At 43.5% G+C, this 18,440-nt stretch overlaps 4 protein-coding genes across 5 annotated transcripts; 1 reads left to right on the top strand and 3 right to left on the bottom strand.

Moving 5' to 3' along the window:
- Positions 1 to 4,430: 4,430 nt before the first annotated feature.
- On the bottom strand, positions 4,431 to 7,216 carry LOC116387866 (C-X-C chemokine receptor type 4-like). 2 transcript variants are annotated; one of them, XM_031855305.1, is made up of 5 exons: positions 7,119 to 7,216; positions 6,417 to 6,496; positions 5,774 to 5,982; positions 5,398 to 5,681; positions 4,431 to 5,276 (listed from the first exon to the last, which is right to left on the bottom strand). In XM_031855305.1, the coding sequence occupies exons 2-5, from the start codon at positions 6,420 to 6,422 to the stop codon at positions 4,681 to 4,683; spliced, it is 1,095 nt and encodes a 364-aa protein (XP_031711165.1). In that variant the 5' UTR covers positions 6,423 to 6,496; positions 7,119 to 7,216; the 3' UTR covers positions 4,431 to 4,680. The 2 variants fall into 2 exon arrangements, with proteins under 2 accessions (XP_031711165.1, XP_031711164.1); XM_031855304.1 differs by lacking the exons at positions 6,417 to 6,496; positions 7,119 to 7,216 and adding an exon at positions 6,109 to 6,138.
- A 329-nt stretch (positions 7,217 to 7,545) lies between these two features.
- Positions 7,546 to 10,855, bottom strand: LOC116387869 (uncharacterized). Its single transcript, XM_031855310.1, has 6 exons — positions 10,828 to 10,855; positions 9,982 to 10,062; positions 9,338 to 9,828; positions 8,879 to 8,954; positions 8,644 to 8,766; positions 7,546 to 8,548 (listed from the first exon to the last, which is right to left on the bottom strand). The coding sequence occupies exons 3-6, from the start codon at positions 9,792 to 9,794 to the stop codon at positions 8,158 to 8,160; spliced, it is 1,047 nt and encodes a 348-aa protein (XP_031711170.1). The 5' UTR covers positions 9,795 to 9,828; positions 9,982 to 10,062; positions 10,828 to 10,855; the 3' UTR covers positions 7,546 to 8,157.
- Positions 10,856 to 12,040: 1,185 nt separating this feature from the next.
- LOC116387857 (UDP-glucuronosyltransferase 1-1-like) lies at positions 12,041 to 17,456 on the top strand. The gene is made up of 9 exons (XM_031855286.1): positions 12,041 to 12,759; positions 13,724 to 13,787; positions 13,870 to 14,018; positions 14,434 to 14,561; positions 14,765 to 14,858; positions 15,184 to 15,309; positions 15,411 to 15,498; positions 15,592 to 15,811; positions 15,962 to 17,456. Exons 1-9 carry the CDS (start codon positions 12,226 to 12,228, stop codon positions 16,230 to 16,232), a joined length of 1,674 nt encoding a protein of 557 aa, XP_031711146.1. The 5' UTR covers positions 12,041 to 12,225; the 3' UTR covers positions 16,233 to 17,456.
- On the bottom strand, positions 16,385 to 18,293 carry ndufb3 (NADH:ubiquinone oxidoreductase subunit B3). The gene is made up of 3 exons (XM_031855337.1): positions 18,218 to 18,293; positions 16,708 to 16,836; positions 16,385 to 16,614 (listed from the first exon to the last, which is right to left on the bottom strand). Exons 2-3 carry the CDS (start codon positions 16,833 to 16,835, stop codon positions 16,464 to 16,466), a joined length of 279 nt encoding a protein of 92 aa, XP_031711197.1. The 5' UTR covers position 16,836; positions 18,218 to 18,293; the 3' UTR covers positions 16,385 to 16,463.
- Positions 18,294 to 18,440: the final 147 nt, after the last annotated feature.

Genomic DNA, 18,440 nt, shown 5'->3' with positions numbered 1-18,440 from the left:
GACATGAAAGATGAGTCGACAAATAGCTTTTTGACTGATTATAGAATCATAAGTAGGTCTAAGGTGTCATTCACGACGATCAAACCCATCATCAATGTAGACGCTCAAAAGCGAGAACAATGCCGTCGCCGCGCGCAAGCGTTCGCAAGCCCCTATTTTGTTAGGGTGCCACGGCTGCGCCCCTATGAAGGTATATTTGTGTCTTTATTACGCAAACAAAAAACTCAACTCAGCTTTTCGTTTTGAAACCAAAGCTTTTTTTTTTTACCAAAGATATTTTTTTTTTAACCAAAGATATTATTTTTTTAACCAAAAATTCTAGTTTCATAAGCAAAACTAACAAATAAATTATTCTCAGTTTATATATTTTCACTTACAAACTTGATTTTTGATTGCAGTGCGAGAAATTTGCTTTTAGTTTGCGTAATAAAGACACAAATATACCTTCATACGCCCCTAGATAAAAATAATTCAACTTTTGGAACGCTGCAGCGCGTACTGCATGTCATGTGACAAGGGAACACCAATTACCTATTTTTTTCTCATTTCTGTAAATAGCAATTACCGGTAAATATACGAAAGAGACGTTAGGGCTATCGTTAGGACGTTAGTGGATCAATACTAATATGTTTATGCAATATGTATATAGTAGTAGCTCCAACCTCTACGCACTTGTGAAAAGCATTCAAACTGTATTGTTTTATATCCTGTCAATTCTTTGGCACAATATAAAAAATACATATGAGAGTATAAAGATGTACAGTATCATCATACTCATGGTCAGACACTGTTCTTACATATTGACCTCAAAACCTCTCAAGTCCGCTGCTCGTCCTCACCCTGTTCTCCATCAAATACCTCAGTGACAGGTTGTGCATCAACAAACTGGGCCCTCATCACACTGTGCATTGAGTTTGATTTAAGGAAGCAGAGTGGTTGTCAACAGTGAGGAGCATAGAAATGAAATAGGTTTGGAGTACACATTTTTAACAGCCCAGCCTGAACTAAAGGCGCAGTTACTTAAGTCAGTTAAAATACTCGCGGATCAGTGGATCTGATTCTGATCAGTGGAGAACAGTAGCTGCTGCTGCTGCCTCGGGTTCATGTCAGTTACAATGAACTCCAACAGATAAAATATAATATATCGACCTTGGGAACAGAAAGTATTATAACTTCTCCCTTGTTGCAGCACAGTCAATTTATCTATCAGTTTGCTCAGTATGTGCTGTTGTTTGGAAACAATGTATATTGTGTAAGTTTTGACTTGATTGAATTGACTTGAGTTTTGATCTTTTTAATCGATGCTTCCTACGAGGAGTTATAATTGTTGACGAGCACATAGTTAAACACTTAAAAATGTTAGTGCATTATTTATTAAGTGTTTAGCAGTCATCTAAACTCACACAAAATGTCTGCAGTTCATCTGCAGGGTTCAGTCCAAACCCATTAATGTCTATTTCTGCTCCCGCATCATTCTCACGCCTCCACCTGCTAGGGTCCATGCAAATACTCCCGGCAGGCTATTGGTTTCACCTGCCACATTGTATTAATCCACCAGGAACAAGGCAGGAAGTTATTGCAGGCCATTTGGATGCAACCCAGTCGTTCTCTCCCTCTTTATTTCTCCTTTTGTCTTGACCTCTGGTTTTCCCACGATTGTTCAACAGCAGGAAACTCAGCTTGTCCGAATATGAGGGAACCTGACCATCTGTATGCACACACACACACACACACACACACACACACACACACGCACGCACACACACACACACACATGCACACAAACACACACACACACACTAAACCCCTAACACTAACAGATGCACCACAAGTCCATCAGTGCCATCAAGGTTGGTGAGGAGGATGTTTTTAAATATTTGCCTCTGAAATGTAATAAAGTAGATTTATATAAGCAGTATATAAAGTACCTCAAAAAGTTATTTGAGGTCAAACGTATTGCTGACAAGTGTAGTGTAAACTGAGTACCAGTACTGCTGCTATACTAGTAATGCACACATACAGACAGACAAGTCATGCAGCAGTCACCAAACAGGCGCACACACAGACATGAAAACTTTGATGGTGTCAGATTTGAGGCAACAGCAGGTGATAAACAACACGATGGGAACAAACAGTTTCACGAGCAGCAGGATATGAGAGAGGAGAGGGCAGTGGTTTAGAAACAGTCGTTTCCTGGTGTAGTTGTATTGACATGGTGACACATTTGCATTGTTTTGGTGGTGTACCGCCGGACGCTGGACTTGAAATGAAATATTGATTGAGGTTTGAGTGCAGGCATCAAGTTCATGGGTGCTCATGTAGTGGGAGAAGAGAGCAAGGCTTGTAACCCTTTTTATACACAGACTCCCTACAATCATGCAGCAGGGTAGTTATGCTAATACAGAAAAAAAGCAACCATAGAGCATTTCATAATATTCCTGACTGGCAAAGTACGTAAGTGAAGCTATGCATGTGTTTGACTTGCTGTGAGAACCAGACTGAAGGCAAAAGCTCCCTAAAACGAGCATGAAGTGAATCGTGGTGCAGGTCTGGCTCAGCATCACCAGCGAGGACACACCTGTTGCAAACCCTTTGTAGTACTCACTGCACAAACATGCTGCTGGGCTAATGTAAAATAAGCTGTAACATTTCTGTGAAAGTTGCAACTTGCTAACATCCAGATTTTTCTTTTTTCCGAAACATCATATTTAATAAGACAGCTGCATAAAGCCACAGAACTGGCTCTGCAGGACGATGTGTGGTTAGCACCTCTCTGAATGCAGGGCTGATATGGAATCCACATGCTAATAGGGAGAGGCTAAAGGTGTGCCAGCAGCTCTGTCAGGCTGTTTTTAGGCCCAGTCGTATTGTTTTCTATTAGTAAGGACAAGACTGAGCGTGTACATATATAACAGAGAGTCAAAACTTCAAAAGAAAAAAAGATTAAAAGATTAAATCTATTGGGTCATATTATATTTGTGTTCTTCATAAGAGCGAACGACATCCTGACTTTTAACACTTTACAGATGCATGCGTATCACGCACATCACCATGGTCAGTCATGAAGTCCTTCAGTGTTATAAAACTGATTTATTCTACAGCAGCTCTCTGTGTTGGTGAGTGCAGAGCCGCTCGGGTGTTTGATTGTTTTAGCTGCTTGTTTTTCCTAAAATGAGCTGCAGGAAGTCTTTCCTGTTTTGAACACACTATGAATAGAAGAGAATTGTGTTTGTAAGTGTGTGTGTGTGTGTGTGTGTGTGTGAATTAGAGCAACACAAGGCAATCAATATGGGGTAAGGTAAGGTTCTTATACTACATTGACTGTGATGGGAGATGATTCCAAACACATCTCGTATGTATATATAAAGCCACATAGGATGCAGGATATATGATGCACATGATAGGACACAGTTACAGTGATGCTACAGAGTCAGCCCTTCATTGTGGTGCTGAATTACTGTATTCTTCCTTTTCGTCTCTCTCACAACTCTCCTCTTCATCCTCCTCCTCACTGCTCCAGGAAACAGGACACAGTAAACTTCCAGCTTCTGTTTCTTTTGCTTCCAAGTGGAAGTATGTGGGAAGCACTGTTTGTGTGTGTTTGTGTGTGTGTGCGTGTGTGTGTGTGCATTTAAGTTCTGGAAAACTGGACCTCCTGACCCCTGCATGCTCCCTTCTTTCTCACGTTGAAGAAGTAAACTGTTTATATCATCAACCCCAAAACAGTGACACAAGCACATCCACACACGGCCTCACACACACACACACACACACACACACACACACACACACACACACGTGACTCAGATACACCTGGATATCATATTCTTTATAAAGCACAGTTTCATTTTTCGAAAGAACTTCACTGTGTCCATGCTCCGGATCAGTGGATTCAGATGGCAGGCGGCTGAGTGATCATGAATCAATACAAAGGGAGACAAGCTGATGATGATAAAGATTAGAACACGCAGCAGTGTGCCAACTCATTTCAACACTTTTTTCAAAGAATCTTTATCTGTAAGTCACTATCTCTGGCCCCAAGCAGACCGAACACAAAGAAAATAGATTTTTAGCTTTGGACACTGTTGGCAGCTGTCCGCTGACATTTAAACCACGTATGAGACCAAATAGATTTAATTCAGACTTGCTCGTCCTACTCCATCTTTCCTGTCCCTTTTCACTGTGTTTTCTGTGATAAAGCTCAGATGCCTTCGTCTACCATCTCATTAGCTTGCTTGTTAGTCTCTAAACTGTTTGTGTACTTTGGGCTTTAATGATATCAATCTCATCCACTCAGAAGCAGACTTAATGAGGGCAGCATTCGCTGTGGTTGACTGGTTGAAGTACAGTACATGCCAGGAATTCACAGTTTCACTCAGGAAGCACGAAACATAACACAAGAGGAGACATTTTCACAAATGTGGGTATTTTTTGCATATTTTATTCCAAACATCTTCAACAGTACACAACAAGCACAGCAGCACTACAAAACAATCTAATAACAGTATTTACAGGAGAGGCCCCACAGTGAGGGAGAAGACAAGTCGTGGGCCAGCAGACTGCTCCTTCCTTTCTCAGACACTTTCTGAAATCTTCCTTTTAAAAACACACACACACACACATATACACACAGTAAACACACATATATATACACATATATATACACGATATAAGCAAACACTAGCTGGAATGTAAACTGGAGGACTCTGACTCTGTGGTCGTGGAGGCCCCTGGGCGTCTTCGCGGTAAAATCTTCAAACTGGAGGCTCGGCTCAGAGTGAGGGCTCTGCGGGCCGAACTTTTGAACCCGGCTCCCAGGAAGGCGTACAGCAGCGGGTTCAGGCAGCAGTGTGCAAATGCCATGGGCTCAGCCACCGCCAGCCACACGCCCAGGACGGCCTCCAGCCTGCAGCCGCGGGGCAGGACCTCCAGGCGCAGCAGGGTGTCCAAAGAGATGCCCACTCCGTAGGGCAGCCAGCACACGAAGAAGCAGAGAACCAACACGATGGTAGTCCTGACCGCTCGCTTCTTCTGCCTCTGGCCCCCGAGCGGGCCTCGCGTCAGCCTGGTGACAATGACGCAGTAGCACACCAGGAGGACCAGGCCTGGGATTACCAGACCCACCAGGACCAGCTGGAGGTTGAAGACTGCGACCCAGAGAGGACCGTTGTCGGCTGGGTAGAATCGCTGGCACAGAGTGGCCCCTTCGCCTCCCTCCTGAGTCCGGGCAAATATCAAGTCAGGCACTGCCAGGAGGCCAGCAGGCAACCAGGCACCTGCAGGGAGAGAGGAAGACAAAAGAAAGTAAGGGACTGTGGGAGTAAGAAAGAAGAAGAGAAGAGTTTCAAAAGACAAAAAGAAAGCATCAACTGAGCAAACCAGTCGTTCTACACTCACCCACATAAACCAGTCTGTGTGCCAGCAGCTGTCTCAGCCCACCGGTGTTGGTGTCCGTGGCTCGGACCACTGCCAGGTAGCGGTCCAGGCTGATGAACGCTAGGATGAGCACGCTGCCGTACAAGTTGACCGTGTAGATAACGTGCACGCCGATGCAGGCGGCCGCTCCGAAGCGCCAGTCGGACAGGGCTGAGTCCACTGCCCAGAAGGGCAGCGCCAGGACAAAGAGGAGGTCAGCAGCCGAGAGGTGGAGGCGATACCGGTCCGTGAGGCTGCACTTTGACCTGTAGATGAAGGCAGGGGAGGAAACCACTAAGCCCATTTCTCATCGGTTTCTTGTCAAGAGGTTCACCGTAACAACCACCAACCCTCTCACCTGCGTTGGCAGCCCAGCACTATGACGACTAGGCCGTTTCCGGTGATGCCGAGGGTGAAGATGAGGGCGTAGACCACAGGCAGGAAGACCTGCTGAAGGTTAGCAGTCATCCCATTCTCCACGTCACAGGGCTCCTCCAGATCCCCGGCCAGGTCACCGGAACCAGAACCCGAGCCTGTGTCATTGAAGTCGTAGTCGAAGAAGATATGCTGGAGAAATGAGGATGATGATTAAGGGCAGGAAGAAGAGGAAAAAGCAACAGGAGATCCCAAACACAGACTTGTGATTGAACATAAAAGCTCCCACGTTTGACTAAACATCGTTGACAACCTTACCTCATAGTAAGACATGATGGAGGCAGCCCCTCTCCTTTCTGAACAGAGTGAAGTTTCTGTCTACTGGGGATTTATAGCTGCGTTCATGCCCCTCCCCTAAACACTAACACATGTGTTCCTGCTGAAACGTTTTTCCTGTTTTCGAGGTGTCAGGTGCCGATAGTGGTTCTATCACAGGATACCGTGTTGTGTGTGTGTGTGCACTGCTTGAATTGTTTTGGCCCCAGAGACCTCTGATTCGTGATGATCAGGACCTATTGGCAGTAGGGGAATCAGACAATGTGTGTGTGTGTGTGTCTCTCTCAAACCTTCATGCTCTGTTTAAATCGGGACAAGCAGCAGGGAGTTTCAGCTCTCACCAGAGTGTGGGAATACTTTGCGTCACTGTCTTATGTGGTGCATCAACATGTATGAGAGGGAGACACACAGAGAAGGATTGTGGCATTCTGCAAGTGAATGTGAGCTGATTATCAGCTGTGTTCTGGTAACACTTGTAAGACATCCTCTAATCTTTCACTGTCAATGAACCTTGAGTGTGTGTTTGTGCTACTAGCGTGACACCTTTCTGAGAGCAAAACAACAATGTTTCAACACTGTGTCTCCTACTATGGAGACTGGAGTGTTAACCTGGACTTTTAGTGTTGACTATAATCATTTATAAATTTTAAAAAAGCTATTTTAAAAGAATGATTTAAGATGCCATATAAAACTCAAATGAAAAAGGAATTCAAGTTGACAATATTTCTATTTCCTCATTCTGTCTTTAGATGAATGAAATATAACACAATTTTAATGAAATAGCAAAAACTATTTTTTTATATTTAATATAAGGCATCTGTATCTCCCGATACAGTAATCCCATAAATAACCCCCCCCTAAAAAAAGACTTAACGCCTCCAGACCCAGCTCTCAGTCCCTTATCTCTTGCTCATTTTCCCCACCCTTCCTCCACATTCACTGGTATCAGCACAAACATCTTGAAAATAACATTCCTGTGTAAAAAGACCTACATCTTCCTGGTTTGATCCCGATAGCTTGGTGAACAGGGGCCTGCACTGATTGTGTTAATTTGGGATTATGCTGCTGAACACTGATCTTGTTTTAAAGCAGACTTTGAGCTCTCAGAAAACACACAGGTGTACATCGTTATTACTTAAAGGCTGCGTTCCATCTAGATGTACCAGGTGCAGCACCCTAGTTATCTAACATGCACTGGGAAACTAAATGGTCATTAAAGTTATTAATTACACCTGTGCTTTTCTCTTCCTACAAGTCCTCTGTAAACAAAAAAGGCACACTAAAAAGCACAGGGCTAATATAGTGTAACCGGTGGCGCCACCATGTGGGCTTCTACCGAAAGTCTCCAACACTGCCCAACCAACCAATCCCTTCCCCATGTTTACAGAACATGGCTACTATCCACAAATTGCCACCATGAGATATTTATTCATTTAATATTCACGGTAAACAGAGCAGGGTTACACTGTGTCCCAAATTCATAGTACCTAATAAATATATACAATATGATCGCTATACTTTATGCAGTTGTAAGAAAATGTTTAAATCAACGTTCCTTACTAAGAGGAAACTATGCAACTGCGCACTGCCGGAAATCAAACTGCATTGTGGGACAACAGCACACACAAAAACATGGTATCCTTAACGTCGTCAGTGCTCTAGTATAAACCCTGCATTGCATTCGTATGCCGTGAGGACACCGCGCTATGCAGTTCTATTAGTGATGGAAATATAAAATCTGTGTATCCAGCGATACGGTAAAAAAACAGCATTAAAAAAACTAATTTATTCACAATCGTCCTGTTGAATTCAACTTCAAATAAATACTATTTCGAAATTCAAGAAAAACAAATAAATAACATGCAAGTAAGTGAAACTGCAGCAGTACTTTGCCAATAAACCCGTGAGTATGCCTCCAGGTAATGCTTATGATGATAGCTGAACAAAAAGCATGAGTAAACACTACATCAGAGCTCGAATACTTGACTGAATAATGTAAGTAGCTTAACAACAAGAGGCGGAGTCCCCTCGCTAGCGTGTTTCTCTGACGATCATGCTGCTGTTGCCACGCAGCTGGGCAAGCAAGTCTCTGAATCCGCCCGTCGTCGTCGTCGTCTTCTTCTTTGGTGCTTTCTGCTCGGGCGGGACCTCCCTTGGCTTGGTGGTTTCCATGGTGACCGTGGAGGGAATCAACTCAAGAGTCGGATTCGTGTCCGACTCATCGTTGACTTCTTGATCGCTGCGACCCTCAAAACCAGCAGAGCCACTGGGACCGCTGGCCGGGCTACTGCTGACGCGTTGGCCGCGATTGTTGCTGAGGAGACGCTGCTGCTTAGCGACGCGACGACCCTGAGAACCGTCTCTCGTCCTCTTCCTCCTGCTCTTCTTTTTCACCGGCACCCTGACACGCCGTCTAAGGTTCCTGAGACAAAAACAGCGCACATTCAAGTCGTTTTTTCATGCGAACAGGCTTCCTAGCTTTTTTACGGCAGCGCGTTGGGAGTACAGACGAGTTACCTCTGAAGGAAAGCGTGCGGCCTGGAGCAGGCTGGTGAGTCTCCACCACACCGTGCAGGTCGATTAGCACCATTGTTGACCGCGAGTCTTTTCTTAACCAGCTGTACACGGATCAAAAGCTTCCTGACGAAACAGAGAGGTGCCGTTATAATGAGCTGACAGCATATGGGTCTGCATGTTTACTGGAGTTCCACGTTAAAGCCAGTAAGCCAGTAACCCACACGAGCGGCCTTACCCTCTCGCATTAGGCAGCCTCCTTGGTCTCCAGCTCTTGATGAGGACCCACTGGTCACATGTCAGGGACTTGGGATCTGAAGAACAAACCAGAGCAAGACGTTAAACATGTAAAGACTGAACCGCCGAATGGTGTATGTGTTGCGCTTTCAAGCGATTGTTGCCATTACCGCAATGCAGAACCGAACTGAACACATGTACACCTGTGTACACACATGGAATTTGACTCCGGTTTACTTTACTTATACATGAGAACTGGATCTTTGGATAAAGCGTGCCAGGAGGGAGGAAATGGGCTTTTTGTACTTTGTGTGCGCTCACCTCTTTAATACAACTATGTTGCAGCAGATCTTATTTACAATACATGCATCTTCTTTTGTGTAATAGTATTTGACGTGGCAATGACCCACATTCATTGTTTGTCTCATGTTGCTGGAACAAGGAATGAGTGAGCACTCACCGTTGTTTAAGAGTTTGCTTTTAATCGGTGCCTTCATTTTTTTGGCCTTCTGGTAGAGAGTCTTACAGGCGGAGCACAAGCCCTGTGGAGGCCTCAGTTTCTTCGGAGAGACACTGTTATGTAGGACGGAAGGACCAGAGGCTATGCTGCTGGTGACAGAGACACAGTCTTCATCTGAATCGTCGACTCCTTCGTCCGTCACCTCTACAAACTTTACTTCATCCTCCTCTGTGACACACCTGGCCTGAAGTGTGCTGTTGATGACGTCGATGATGTCCCGGTCCTCCTCCTCCTTGTCTGTATTGACAAGGTTGTCATCAGCTTCGGCGTCCCTCAGTCCTGTGCTCTGTCTCTTACCCCTCCACCTGCGCTGGATAACTTCTTCATTTGGACTGGGACTTCTCTGGGGACTCCTCTTGGAAGCCTTTGGTGGTCTGGAGGAGCGTCTGGGATACATAGGTAATTTCCACTTCACACAATACTCAAACGACCTGTAACAGAGAGCAACAGTGGGTGATAAAGCACCGATCAAGTGTAATACATTGGGGTGTGTCATCACTAAGCTGCACAGCTTTATCTTATTTCACAATTGAACTGAGGTCTCAGGGCTGAAAACGCTTTAGAAAGTTCTCTTGTGGTCTCACCTATAATATTCAATTCTTATGGACGTCGATTGAATGAATGACTCCAAGCCATCCGCCTCATACTCGCAGTCAGCCGCCGGCCTACAGAGACAACAAACCACGACAATCTAAACAGTGGAAGGGAAAGAAAATATAGCACAATAATAAAAAAACAACTTTGAAATTGTTCCTGTTCCGGCTTCATCTCAATTGTCATTTAATTCACAAATGTGCCTCAAGGGGCTTTACAATGTGAACAGCTTGTTTTGTAACACATCTTTGGCTCCATCGCAGCTGTTGCTTTCACTGCAGACGTTGCACTGAACTTGACCAGCAGCACAAAGGATCTGTGGACTGTTCATCCCACTCTCGGATCACATGAACTAAACTGGTTATTTTGCCTTGAGCGCCCAGGAGAGCAAGTAAAGTATGCCGAAGCACTATTTCCCTCATAGATTCCCATGAAACTGTGTTTTTAAACATGGAACAAGACCTCAACAGCAGGTAACGTTAATGATGGAGAGCCCGCGTCACGACGCCGACTCGAACATTTCGACAATGCAAACAATACTACTGTCCTTTAGCTATATTTTAGTATCTTAGCTAGCTGAGCTAATCATACTGACACCGTAAACAACGCTGAAGGCTACCAGGGACGACATCAGCACAGACACAGCTATGAATTTAACACTTACTGATTCTCAGATGATTCACTATTTGAGTGATTTGACATGTTCAAACTATTTTACCGGCAGCTAACGCTACAACTAGAAAATAGCGAGGCGCTTACTTGTTAACATACTGGCTCGTGACTTATTGAGCTCGCGGACTTGGTCGGTCGATTTGTTGCGCTCGAGGAGGACCTACTTGAAGATGTGCGCGCCGGAAGAGGGAACGGAACTTGTTCTTCTTCTCTGGTGTTTATTGGCGACTGGCAAACCAGCTCAAAGGGGCATTGCTGCCATCTACTTGGCTAGAGCGTGGAGCAGCAGACTGGCGGGAAAATACATGAAAAATAAATAATTAAATACATTATTTTTGTTATTCCTGTGGCTCTTTTTGCATGGAGAGATATTTCTGATACAATAACCTAATTAACTAATTTTACTGTAAAATCCAACACATTGTTGGTAAATATATACTCCTGATGGTCTCCTGTGTGTGTGTGTGTGTGTGTGTGTGTGTGTGTGTGTATGTGTTTGTGTGTGCTTCATAACTTGTACTAGCATGAACTGGGGCCCTTCGTAACTACCTTATGCCACACTGCTGAGGAGCACATTGACTATTTCGTTTTGACAAAATAGGACAAACTCGTATAATAATGCAGGACAAAGTTGATGTTGTAGCTGACTTAAATTGCGCAAGTGCTCAAAATGACAGCCTCCAACCGCTGCCATGACATGTTTTGACAAACTCAATCAGAAATCTTGAGAAACAGGCTTGATTGGCATAGGTATCGTATACTTCCTGACTTATATAAGTTTCAGGAACTGCATCAGGTCTCAAGTGAGCCACTTTTTGTGATGGGGTTATTGTCTTTCCAGGCAAAGGGGTTTAAACTGTACAGTGGGATACTTGATATACTTTCTTGTCACTTTTTTACTTGTGTTAATTAAGATTGTACCAATGTAATTACTATTAATTTCACACATATATATATAAGGCTTTTGAATGAATTTTAAAGGACATTCCCGTTTACTGCCAGAAGTGGAGAACAATGCTTATTGCAGTACAAACACTGTCTGGGAAAACACTGCTGTTCAAAGAGATCAAAACGTCAGCAACACTTGCAGTATAAAGAACAACTTTATTGTCCAATCGTGTTCATCCTTGACCTGTAGCGACATGGCCATATACCCAGCCCATCTGTGTGTGTGTGCCTGAAATCCTACTCTTCATCAAAACACTGCCATTTCCTCCACTGAACTTTTCCCCAGGTGCAGTGTCGGTTGTGATTGCATGCTTTCTTCTATGTATACGGGTAGCAATAAATTCCATTACACAGTAACAAAATCACTGAAAGCCCCATATCAATTACCTCCAACTGCCAGCTCTTGAGGACTGTAATTGTCGCTCTTGTACATTGAACACACACGACTCTGCTAATTCACAGTGGGATTTCTGCAACCCAGATAAAGGATCCTGAAGGGCGGGAGCAGTTTACACAAGCGTTCAAAGCACGGGGGAACGGCCGTTTTCCTACATTGCCTCACATTTACCTTTGTGTTGCTGTCAGTGAGTTGCAGACACCGAGGAAAGAGAACAATGTGGAAAGCAGCAGTGGCTGTGCTCCTGCTGCTAAACATGGATATGCAGGTGAGCGGTGCTGTAGATAAGACGAGGGGGTCCGTGGCAGAAAACCCCAGGCCGGAGAAGAAAGTGAATGCAAGAGAGGCTGAAGCCGCCAACACAATTCCTGCAAGTGACACTGCTTCCGCAGGGTTCCTGGGCAAGCTGCTGGTGGTTCCCATGGATGGGAGTCACTGGGTGGGTATAAAGGCAGTTGCCCAAGAAATGGGTCGCCGTGGACACAGAGTCGCTGTGGTGATTCCAGAGATCAGCGTACGGATGGGTCCAGGGAAACACTACGACACTGTGACCTTTCCTGTTCCTTATGGCAAGGATTATATTGATTCTGTCTTGTCCTCACACAAGGACACGATACAGAAATCTGCACAGTCTTTCACAGAGAAGATAAGGACGAAATACTCACAAATAAAGAGAATTACAGGTTTCATCCACACCACGGCAGAGAGCCTACTGTTCAATGACAGTCTGATCTCACATCTGGCACAGCAGGTGAGTGCAAATACAAAGGTTTAACACAACATCAGGAGGTAAAATCTTATAAAAAATGAAATACAATAACCTGACTTAATGCGGCATTTGTTTAGACTGTGTCTACTTCTCTTTAACTACCTTTGGGTCTGTTGCTTTGTTGGATATAAAGTGTTAGTGTCATTATGTACAACATCTGTAACTGTTAAAGTTGGGACAGTGGTAGAAGAAGTATTCACATTCTTTACCTATGTGAAAGTAAAAATACAGAAAAACAGAAAACTATTTATACTATTTAAAATTATTTAAAGAGTCAAAAGTGTAGAAAAAAAAATGTCCCCTGTTACTGACATATTATATAATATATATATATATATATATATTATATAATATATGTCATGACTGGTAATACTGATGCATCCATGTTTAATAAGCATGTACTGTTCTAGCTGGTTGAGCTTAACTCATTTACATACAGTTAGGTATTATAGTTCACTGGTTCACAAACTAGGGGTCAGGACCTTTGTAAAGGGCCACAAGATAAATCTGAGGGGTCATGTGATGATTAATGGAGGAGGAAATGTACATTTTGGGGACATTATTCCCTCATGGCCCTCAAACAGTTATTTGAATGAAACCAAAAGACGTTTATGGGGAAAATGACACAAACCATTTACATCTGAAACATGACAAGGAGCCGCAACTGGACGCTACTTTTTTTAAGTGGTCACAGCCAAAAAGGTTACAAACTACTGGTTTAGTACATTCTAAATTTACCATACTGTAAAATCTTAATCTGCAGCGTAACGATAGCTGTCAGATAAATATTCCTCTGTAGAGGTCAAGTAAAGCAAAAAAAGCTGTGTCATCAGCATGACTCCACTGTTCTGTAGAGAAGTGTATGGCGTAGAAGCAAATGTGCTTTATTAGTGCACACTGTTAAAGATTCACTCCTTTCTCCTGTGTTTCCTTTGCACCACTTCAGAACTTTGACGCCGTCCTTACAGACCCCATGGTTCCCACAGGCTCATTACTAGCTCGGAAATTAGGTGAGTTCTGCCACACTAGGATTGCTTGTGCTCTTACATGTCTGCACATTTTCTCACCGGTCACATATAAAATCGTTTTCAGGTCTCCCCACTATAAATCTGCTGAGGGGAATTCCATGTTCCTTGGATATGAAGTCTGCAGGCTGCCCCTCCCCGCCTTCATATGTGCCCCGCTTCTTCACCAGATACACAGATAAAATGAACTTCAAGGAGAGAGCTGTCAACTCTTTGGTGAGCAATTACTGTCGGATGTGCATGGACAGGTGCGTGTGTGAAGTTTGGCCATGTTGTGAGATGAACTCTTCTCCGGTTTATTAGGCAAAACACAGATAGATTCTGTGCAGACCAAACTACTTTGTATTCCTAATTTATTTCTATATTTGTCACATAATTCTACAGAAATATTCTGGTATTTTCAAAACGTTTGCAGTGGAACGCCTTGCCTCGAGTAACATATCACTATCAATCCCCCCCATCGCAGTATGGCAATACAGAAAACAAACAAACTTTGGGTCCATCTCCCTATACTTTACAGTACATTTAAAGTAATTTAGCTCAAGATGACACAGTTAAACTTGGACTGCATGACCACATAAACGTACTTTGTACATTTGTTTATTGCTGTTGTGATGCCTCTGACCTACAGGTGGCTTTACTGGAGCCGCTGCTATGCCGACTGTTGTACTGGTACTTTGATGAAATAGCCTATCGGTTCCTGGGTGAGGAGGTTGGTGTAGCTGAAGTGCTGTCAGACTCTGCTATCTGGCTGCTGAGGTAACATGTACAAAGGTTATATATTGACATTTGGGAGAAGAATACACACTGACCTAGATTGTGCTATGTAGAAGTACTCACACACGCATATACTCATACCCTAATAAACAAGGGAGGAATGCCACTAAACCACACTAAAATAAAACACATCTTACATTGAGTCCCACATACACATAAATATTGGCATACTGTGTTTTAAACAGGATGGACTTCACACTGGAGTACCCACGCCCGCTCATGCCTAATGTGATACTAGTTGGTGGAATCAACTGCAACGTGAGAAATCCTCTCCCTGAGGTAAGGCCCGTGTGTTTTTGATTGCAAATAAGTTTTTTTTTATTCCACATTTGAATTTTCTTTATTTCCTCTGCACTTTATCCGACTTATATTAATGCAGGGAGACACAGAGATACTAGATAGAGAAAGAGAGAGCAATGCCCGACCCTAGTGAATGTTTATGCAAGTTTATGCTCTTAGATGCTTGTTTGAGGAAGGGAGATGCACTTATGACTTCTGGTGACTAGTAGTTCTCTCGAAAACCGATGTTGAATACACTTATTGTAAGTCGCTTTGGATAAAAGCTAAATGACTGTAATGTAATGTAGTGTGTGTGTGTTTGCAGGATTTGGAGTCCTGGGTGTCAGGAGAACATGGGTTTGTAGTGTTCACTCTGGGCACCATGGTGTCAGATCTACCAGAAGAGACAACCTCCGTCTTCCTAGAAGCCTTCAGACAGATTCCGCAGAAGGTACAGGAATATATATGAACATACAAAAAAAATCAATTTTTGAATTGTACATCAATACAATAATCAAAAAGCAACAAATGACACATAGCATCTTTTGAAAGGTAATATGGAGATACACTGGGAAGGTTCCTGACAGTGTCCCAGAGAATGTGAAGTTGATGAACTGGGTACCTCAGAATGACCTGCTAGGTCTGTAAATCCACTGCAACACATCCTGAAATGACTCGATGAGGCGACATACACACCGTAGCATCTGACATGTTTGTGCGTGTTGTGTGTTAGCACATTCTGGAGCCCGGGCCTTCATCACTCACGCCGGCTCGCACGGTCTCTTTGAGGGGCTGTGTCATGCTGTTCCCATGGTGATGGTGCCAATTGGGGGCGACCAGCCTGACAATGCGGAGAGGTTGGCGAGCAGAGAAGCCGGAGTGGTGTTGGATATTACTTCGATCACCACAGAAAGCCTTCTTCAGGGACTGAATGCAGTCATCAATGACACCAGGTGAGGGGGTCTTATCTCATTAAAAAACAAGTTCCTTAAATCTTTGTGCTGAGGATGGGACAAGTATAAAAGATTCGGAATCTGCTTTCGGACTACCTCACTTCAAATGTTGTATTCTCAAACGCTTGCCATCAATCTGTTTGTATCCAGGTACAAAGAGAACATGCAGAAGCTGTCGGCTCTCCATAAAGACCGGCCAGTTGACCCACTCGACCTTTCAGTGTACTGGACAGAATATGTGATGCGGCACAAAGGCGCAAAACATCTCAAATCTGCCGTCCATGACCTCCACTGGCTGCAGTACTTCTGCCTGGATGTAATAGCACTACTGGCTACTGTAGTGCTGGTTTTTGTAATACTGTCAGTAAAATGCTTGAAATTAGTCTATAGGAAACTGAGCAGGAAGAGGAAGCAGGAGTGACCCGGTGCTACATTTGAACCTTCGTCTCAGCAATAACACTATATGTCAAGTGAGATTAAAAACCAATCGTTGTCATTAAAATATGAATGCAAAGTTAAGTCGGTTGTGGTTTAAAGATGTGAAAGGGTGTACGAAGAATAAGGGAAACCATGGGGTGATCACAAAAACATTTAATAAACAGAAAATACTATTAGACTCCAGACTCTGGGGCTTGAGGGACAATGAGGAGCATTAGTGGCCGCCCTTCTTGGGTGGGAACAGGGCGTACTCGACAGCCAGAGCCACAGTAAAGGCTGCAAAGCCCCACTTGAATCCTCTCAGCAGCACATCAGACAGAGTCACAGCGCGAGCGAAGCCACCAGAGTATCTCCAAGCCTCGTTGCTGCAGAGGGACAAGAGAGAAAGATAGGGAGCAGGGTCAGGAATAAGAATGACTTAAACATCAATGATATCTCATGTAGGTAGAGATACTGACCGCGCCCACGGATCCTTGAGGCCCCTGGCTGCCAGTCTCTGCTTTGTGAACTCCAGTGGTGTTCCCTCCACCTTCCACTGCCGCCAGTCCGGCATGGACATCTTGTTGTGGCCGTGGTCACCTCCCATGCTGAAAACAGATTCAGATATACAATTATACACAACAACCTTCCTCTTATTGTAATTTTTGTTTTAAATTTGAGAAATCTACAGCTGTGTGTCAAAAAAATAAATGAGACTAAATTTTCCTCAGGGTTAAAATAAAGTGAAAATATTATTATACATATTATGTCCATATTGCACAAAGTCTCTTCAATCCAGGAGGAAACATATTTGCCTCCGATGTACAAGTGATAACAGCTTACTCTTTGGTTTCTATTTTCTTTGTGTGTAGAAATGAACATGTAACTTGGAAATTGCTTCAGATTTCTTTTGGTGTAAAGGGTTGTGGACATGTCATCAGAATCTTGTTTTGGTGATCAAAGTGCCAAGTGTTCATTTTGGCCAAAGCTGCAGCTTATTACTGCTATGTAAATGTTATCATCTGTGCAAACAAGCTCAGACATAAACATGCAAGGATAAATATGCTCAAATACATTGTGATGTTTATTGTATAAGCAGAGACATGAAAACCTATGTCTCTGGTTATACAGTGAGGTGGAGGTATTTGGTTCCTGTCCTTCTGGAAGTTGATGTACATGGCTGCTGTATATTGTAACATCTCAGTCCACTTTAAAATTTCTAAACACATGTTCCTGGTATTTTTGGTTTCTCAGGACGCATAACTATGCACAAGTTCGCCCTAAATCTTAGTTCCTAGACTAAAATAAATCAAAGTATTCTACAACACAACACAACACAACACCTTATTTGAACCACTAACGTGACATCATCTCTGGGCAGCAAACTGCTCAGGATGGTACATGACGATTATAATCAAGTTTTAAGCCGATCACTCAGAGATATATATATTTACCTTTGTGTTTGTTGAAACCATGGATACAAACCACCGGTTAATCAAGCCCTGCCACAATTAGCCACATTGTGCCAGATTTGTGTACTTTTATAATAAATACCTAAAGAAGCAACTCGTCGCTGCCCTGCTGACATTAAACCTGCTCACGGGTGTTACACGTCATTAAATATGCCTTACGGTTACGTTATGAATGGCTGGCTATCTTAATCCATTCACTGTCATTGATTACTAAGCGAACCTAAGTTACATAACGTTACCTGAAATAAAGGATCCCTTCGTACAAAATGAATCTAAATATTGATAAAGTCAAAGCGCAGTCAACCCGCTGTGGAGCGACGGTAGACAGCGTTTCCTCAGCTAGCATTACGATAGCTAGCTAAGCTAGCTCGCTGGACAGATACAACTGCAGCATTTGTTCGAAGACGCATTATCTACACCTTCATTATGTGTTACGATAGTTTTGCCACCCACCGGGAAAGAGCAACAAAAGATTCGACACCAATATAAAATTGTATCTAAAAGAAAAACACTGTACCTGAGTGGTTTGTTGTGACCTCTGTTGTTGGACTAAATGTTTGCGACAGTTAACGTTGTCTTACGGTAACACTACGGCACAGCATTTGGGACAAAACACCAGAGCGTCTATTTAAATGAGAAGGCGTTTTGTGCAAACTTACAGTCTATGGTGCAAACCATTATATGAGCAGTGCAGCACTTTTATGCATGGAGTACAACTATGCGTTTATTTATTGTTGTAA

The sequence above is a fragment of the Anarrhichthys ocellatus genome, unplaced genomic scaffold (genome assembly GCF_004355925.1).
Source record: "Anarrhichthys ocellatus isolate YVR2014 unplaced genomic scaffold, GSC_Weel_1.0 scaffold15, whole genome shotgun sequence".
In the NCBI taxonomy this organism is placed as follows: Eukaryota; Metazoa; Chordata; class Actinopteri; order Perciformes; family Anarhichadidae; genus Anarrhichthys; species Anarrhichthys ocellatus.
This window is presented reverse-complemented; position numbering and strand designations above follow the sequence as displayed.

Bases quoted from the DNA above. Each gene is read 5' to 3' on its own strand.
- LOC116387866 (XM_031855304.1), bottom strand. The intron at 5,682-5,773 runs GTGAGAGGGTTG...CTTCATCTACAG, and splicing joins GTGCTGGGCTGCCAACGCAG to GTCAAAGTGCAGCCTCACGG. The intron at 5,277-5,397 runs GTGAGTGTAGAA...CTCTCCCTGCAG, and splicing joins ACACAGACTGGTTTATGTGG to GTGCCTGGTTGCCTGCTGGC.
- LOC116387869 (XM_031855310.1), bottom strand. From the start codon at position 9,794: ATGTATCCCAGACGCTCCTCCAGACCACCAAAGGCTTCCAAGAGGAGT. The intron at 8,767-8,878 runs GTAAGGCCGCTC...CTGTTTCGTCAG, and splicing joins AGGCTGCCTAATGCGAGAGG to GAAGCTTTTGATCCGTGTAC. The intron at 8,549-8,643 runs GTAACTCGTCTG...TTTTTGTCTCAG, and splicing joins CCGCACGCTTTCCTTCAGAG to GAACCTTAGACGGCGTGTCA.
- LOC116387857 (XM_031855286.1), top strand. From the start codon at position 12,226: ATGTGGAAAGCAGCAGTGGCTGTGCTCCTGCTGCTAAACATGGATATG. The intron at 12,760-13,723 runs GTGAGTGCAAAT...GCACCACTTCAG, and splicing joins TCTCACATCTGGCACAGCAG to AACTTTGACGCCGTCCTTAC. The intron at 15,499-15,591 runs GTCTGTAAATCC...GTTGTGTGTTAG, and splicing joins ACCTCAGAATGACCTGCTAG to CACATTCTGGAGCCCGGGCC.
- ndufb3 (XM_031855337.1), bottom strand. From the start codon at position 16,835: ATGGGAGGTGACCACGGCCACAACAAGATGTCCATGCCGGACTGGCGG. The intron at 16,615-16,707 runs GTCAGTATCTCT...GTCCCTCTGCAG, and splicing joins CTCAAGGATCCGTGGGCGCG to CAACGAGGCTTGGAGATACT.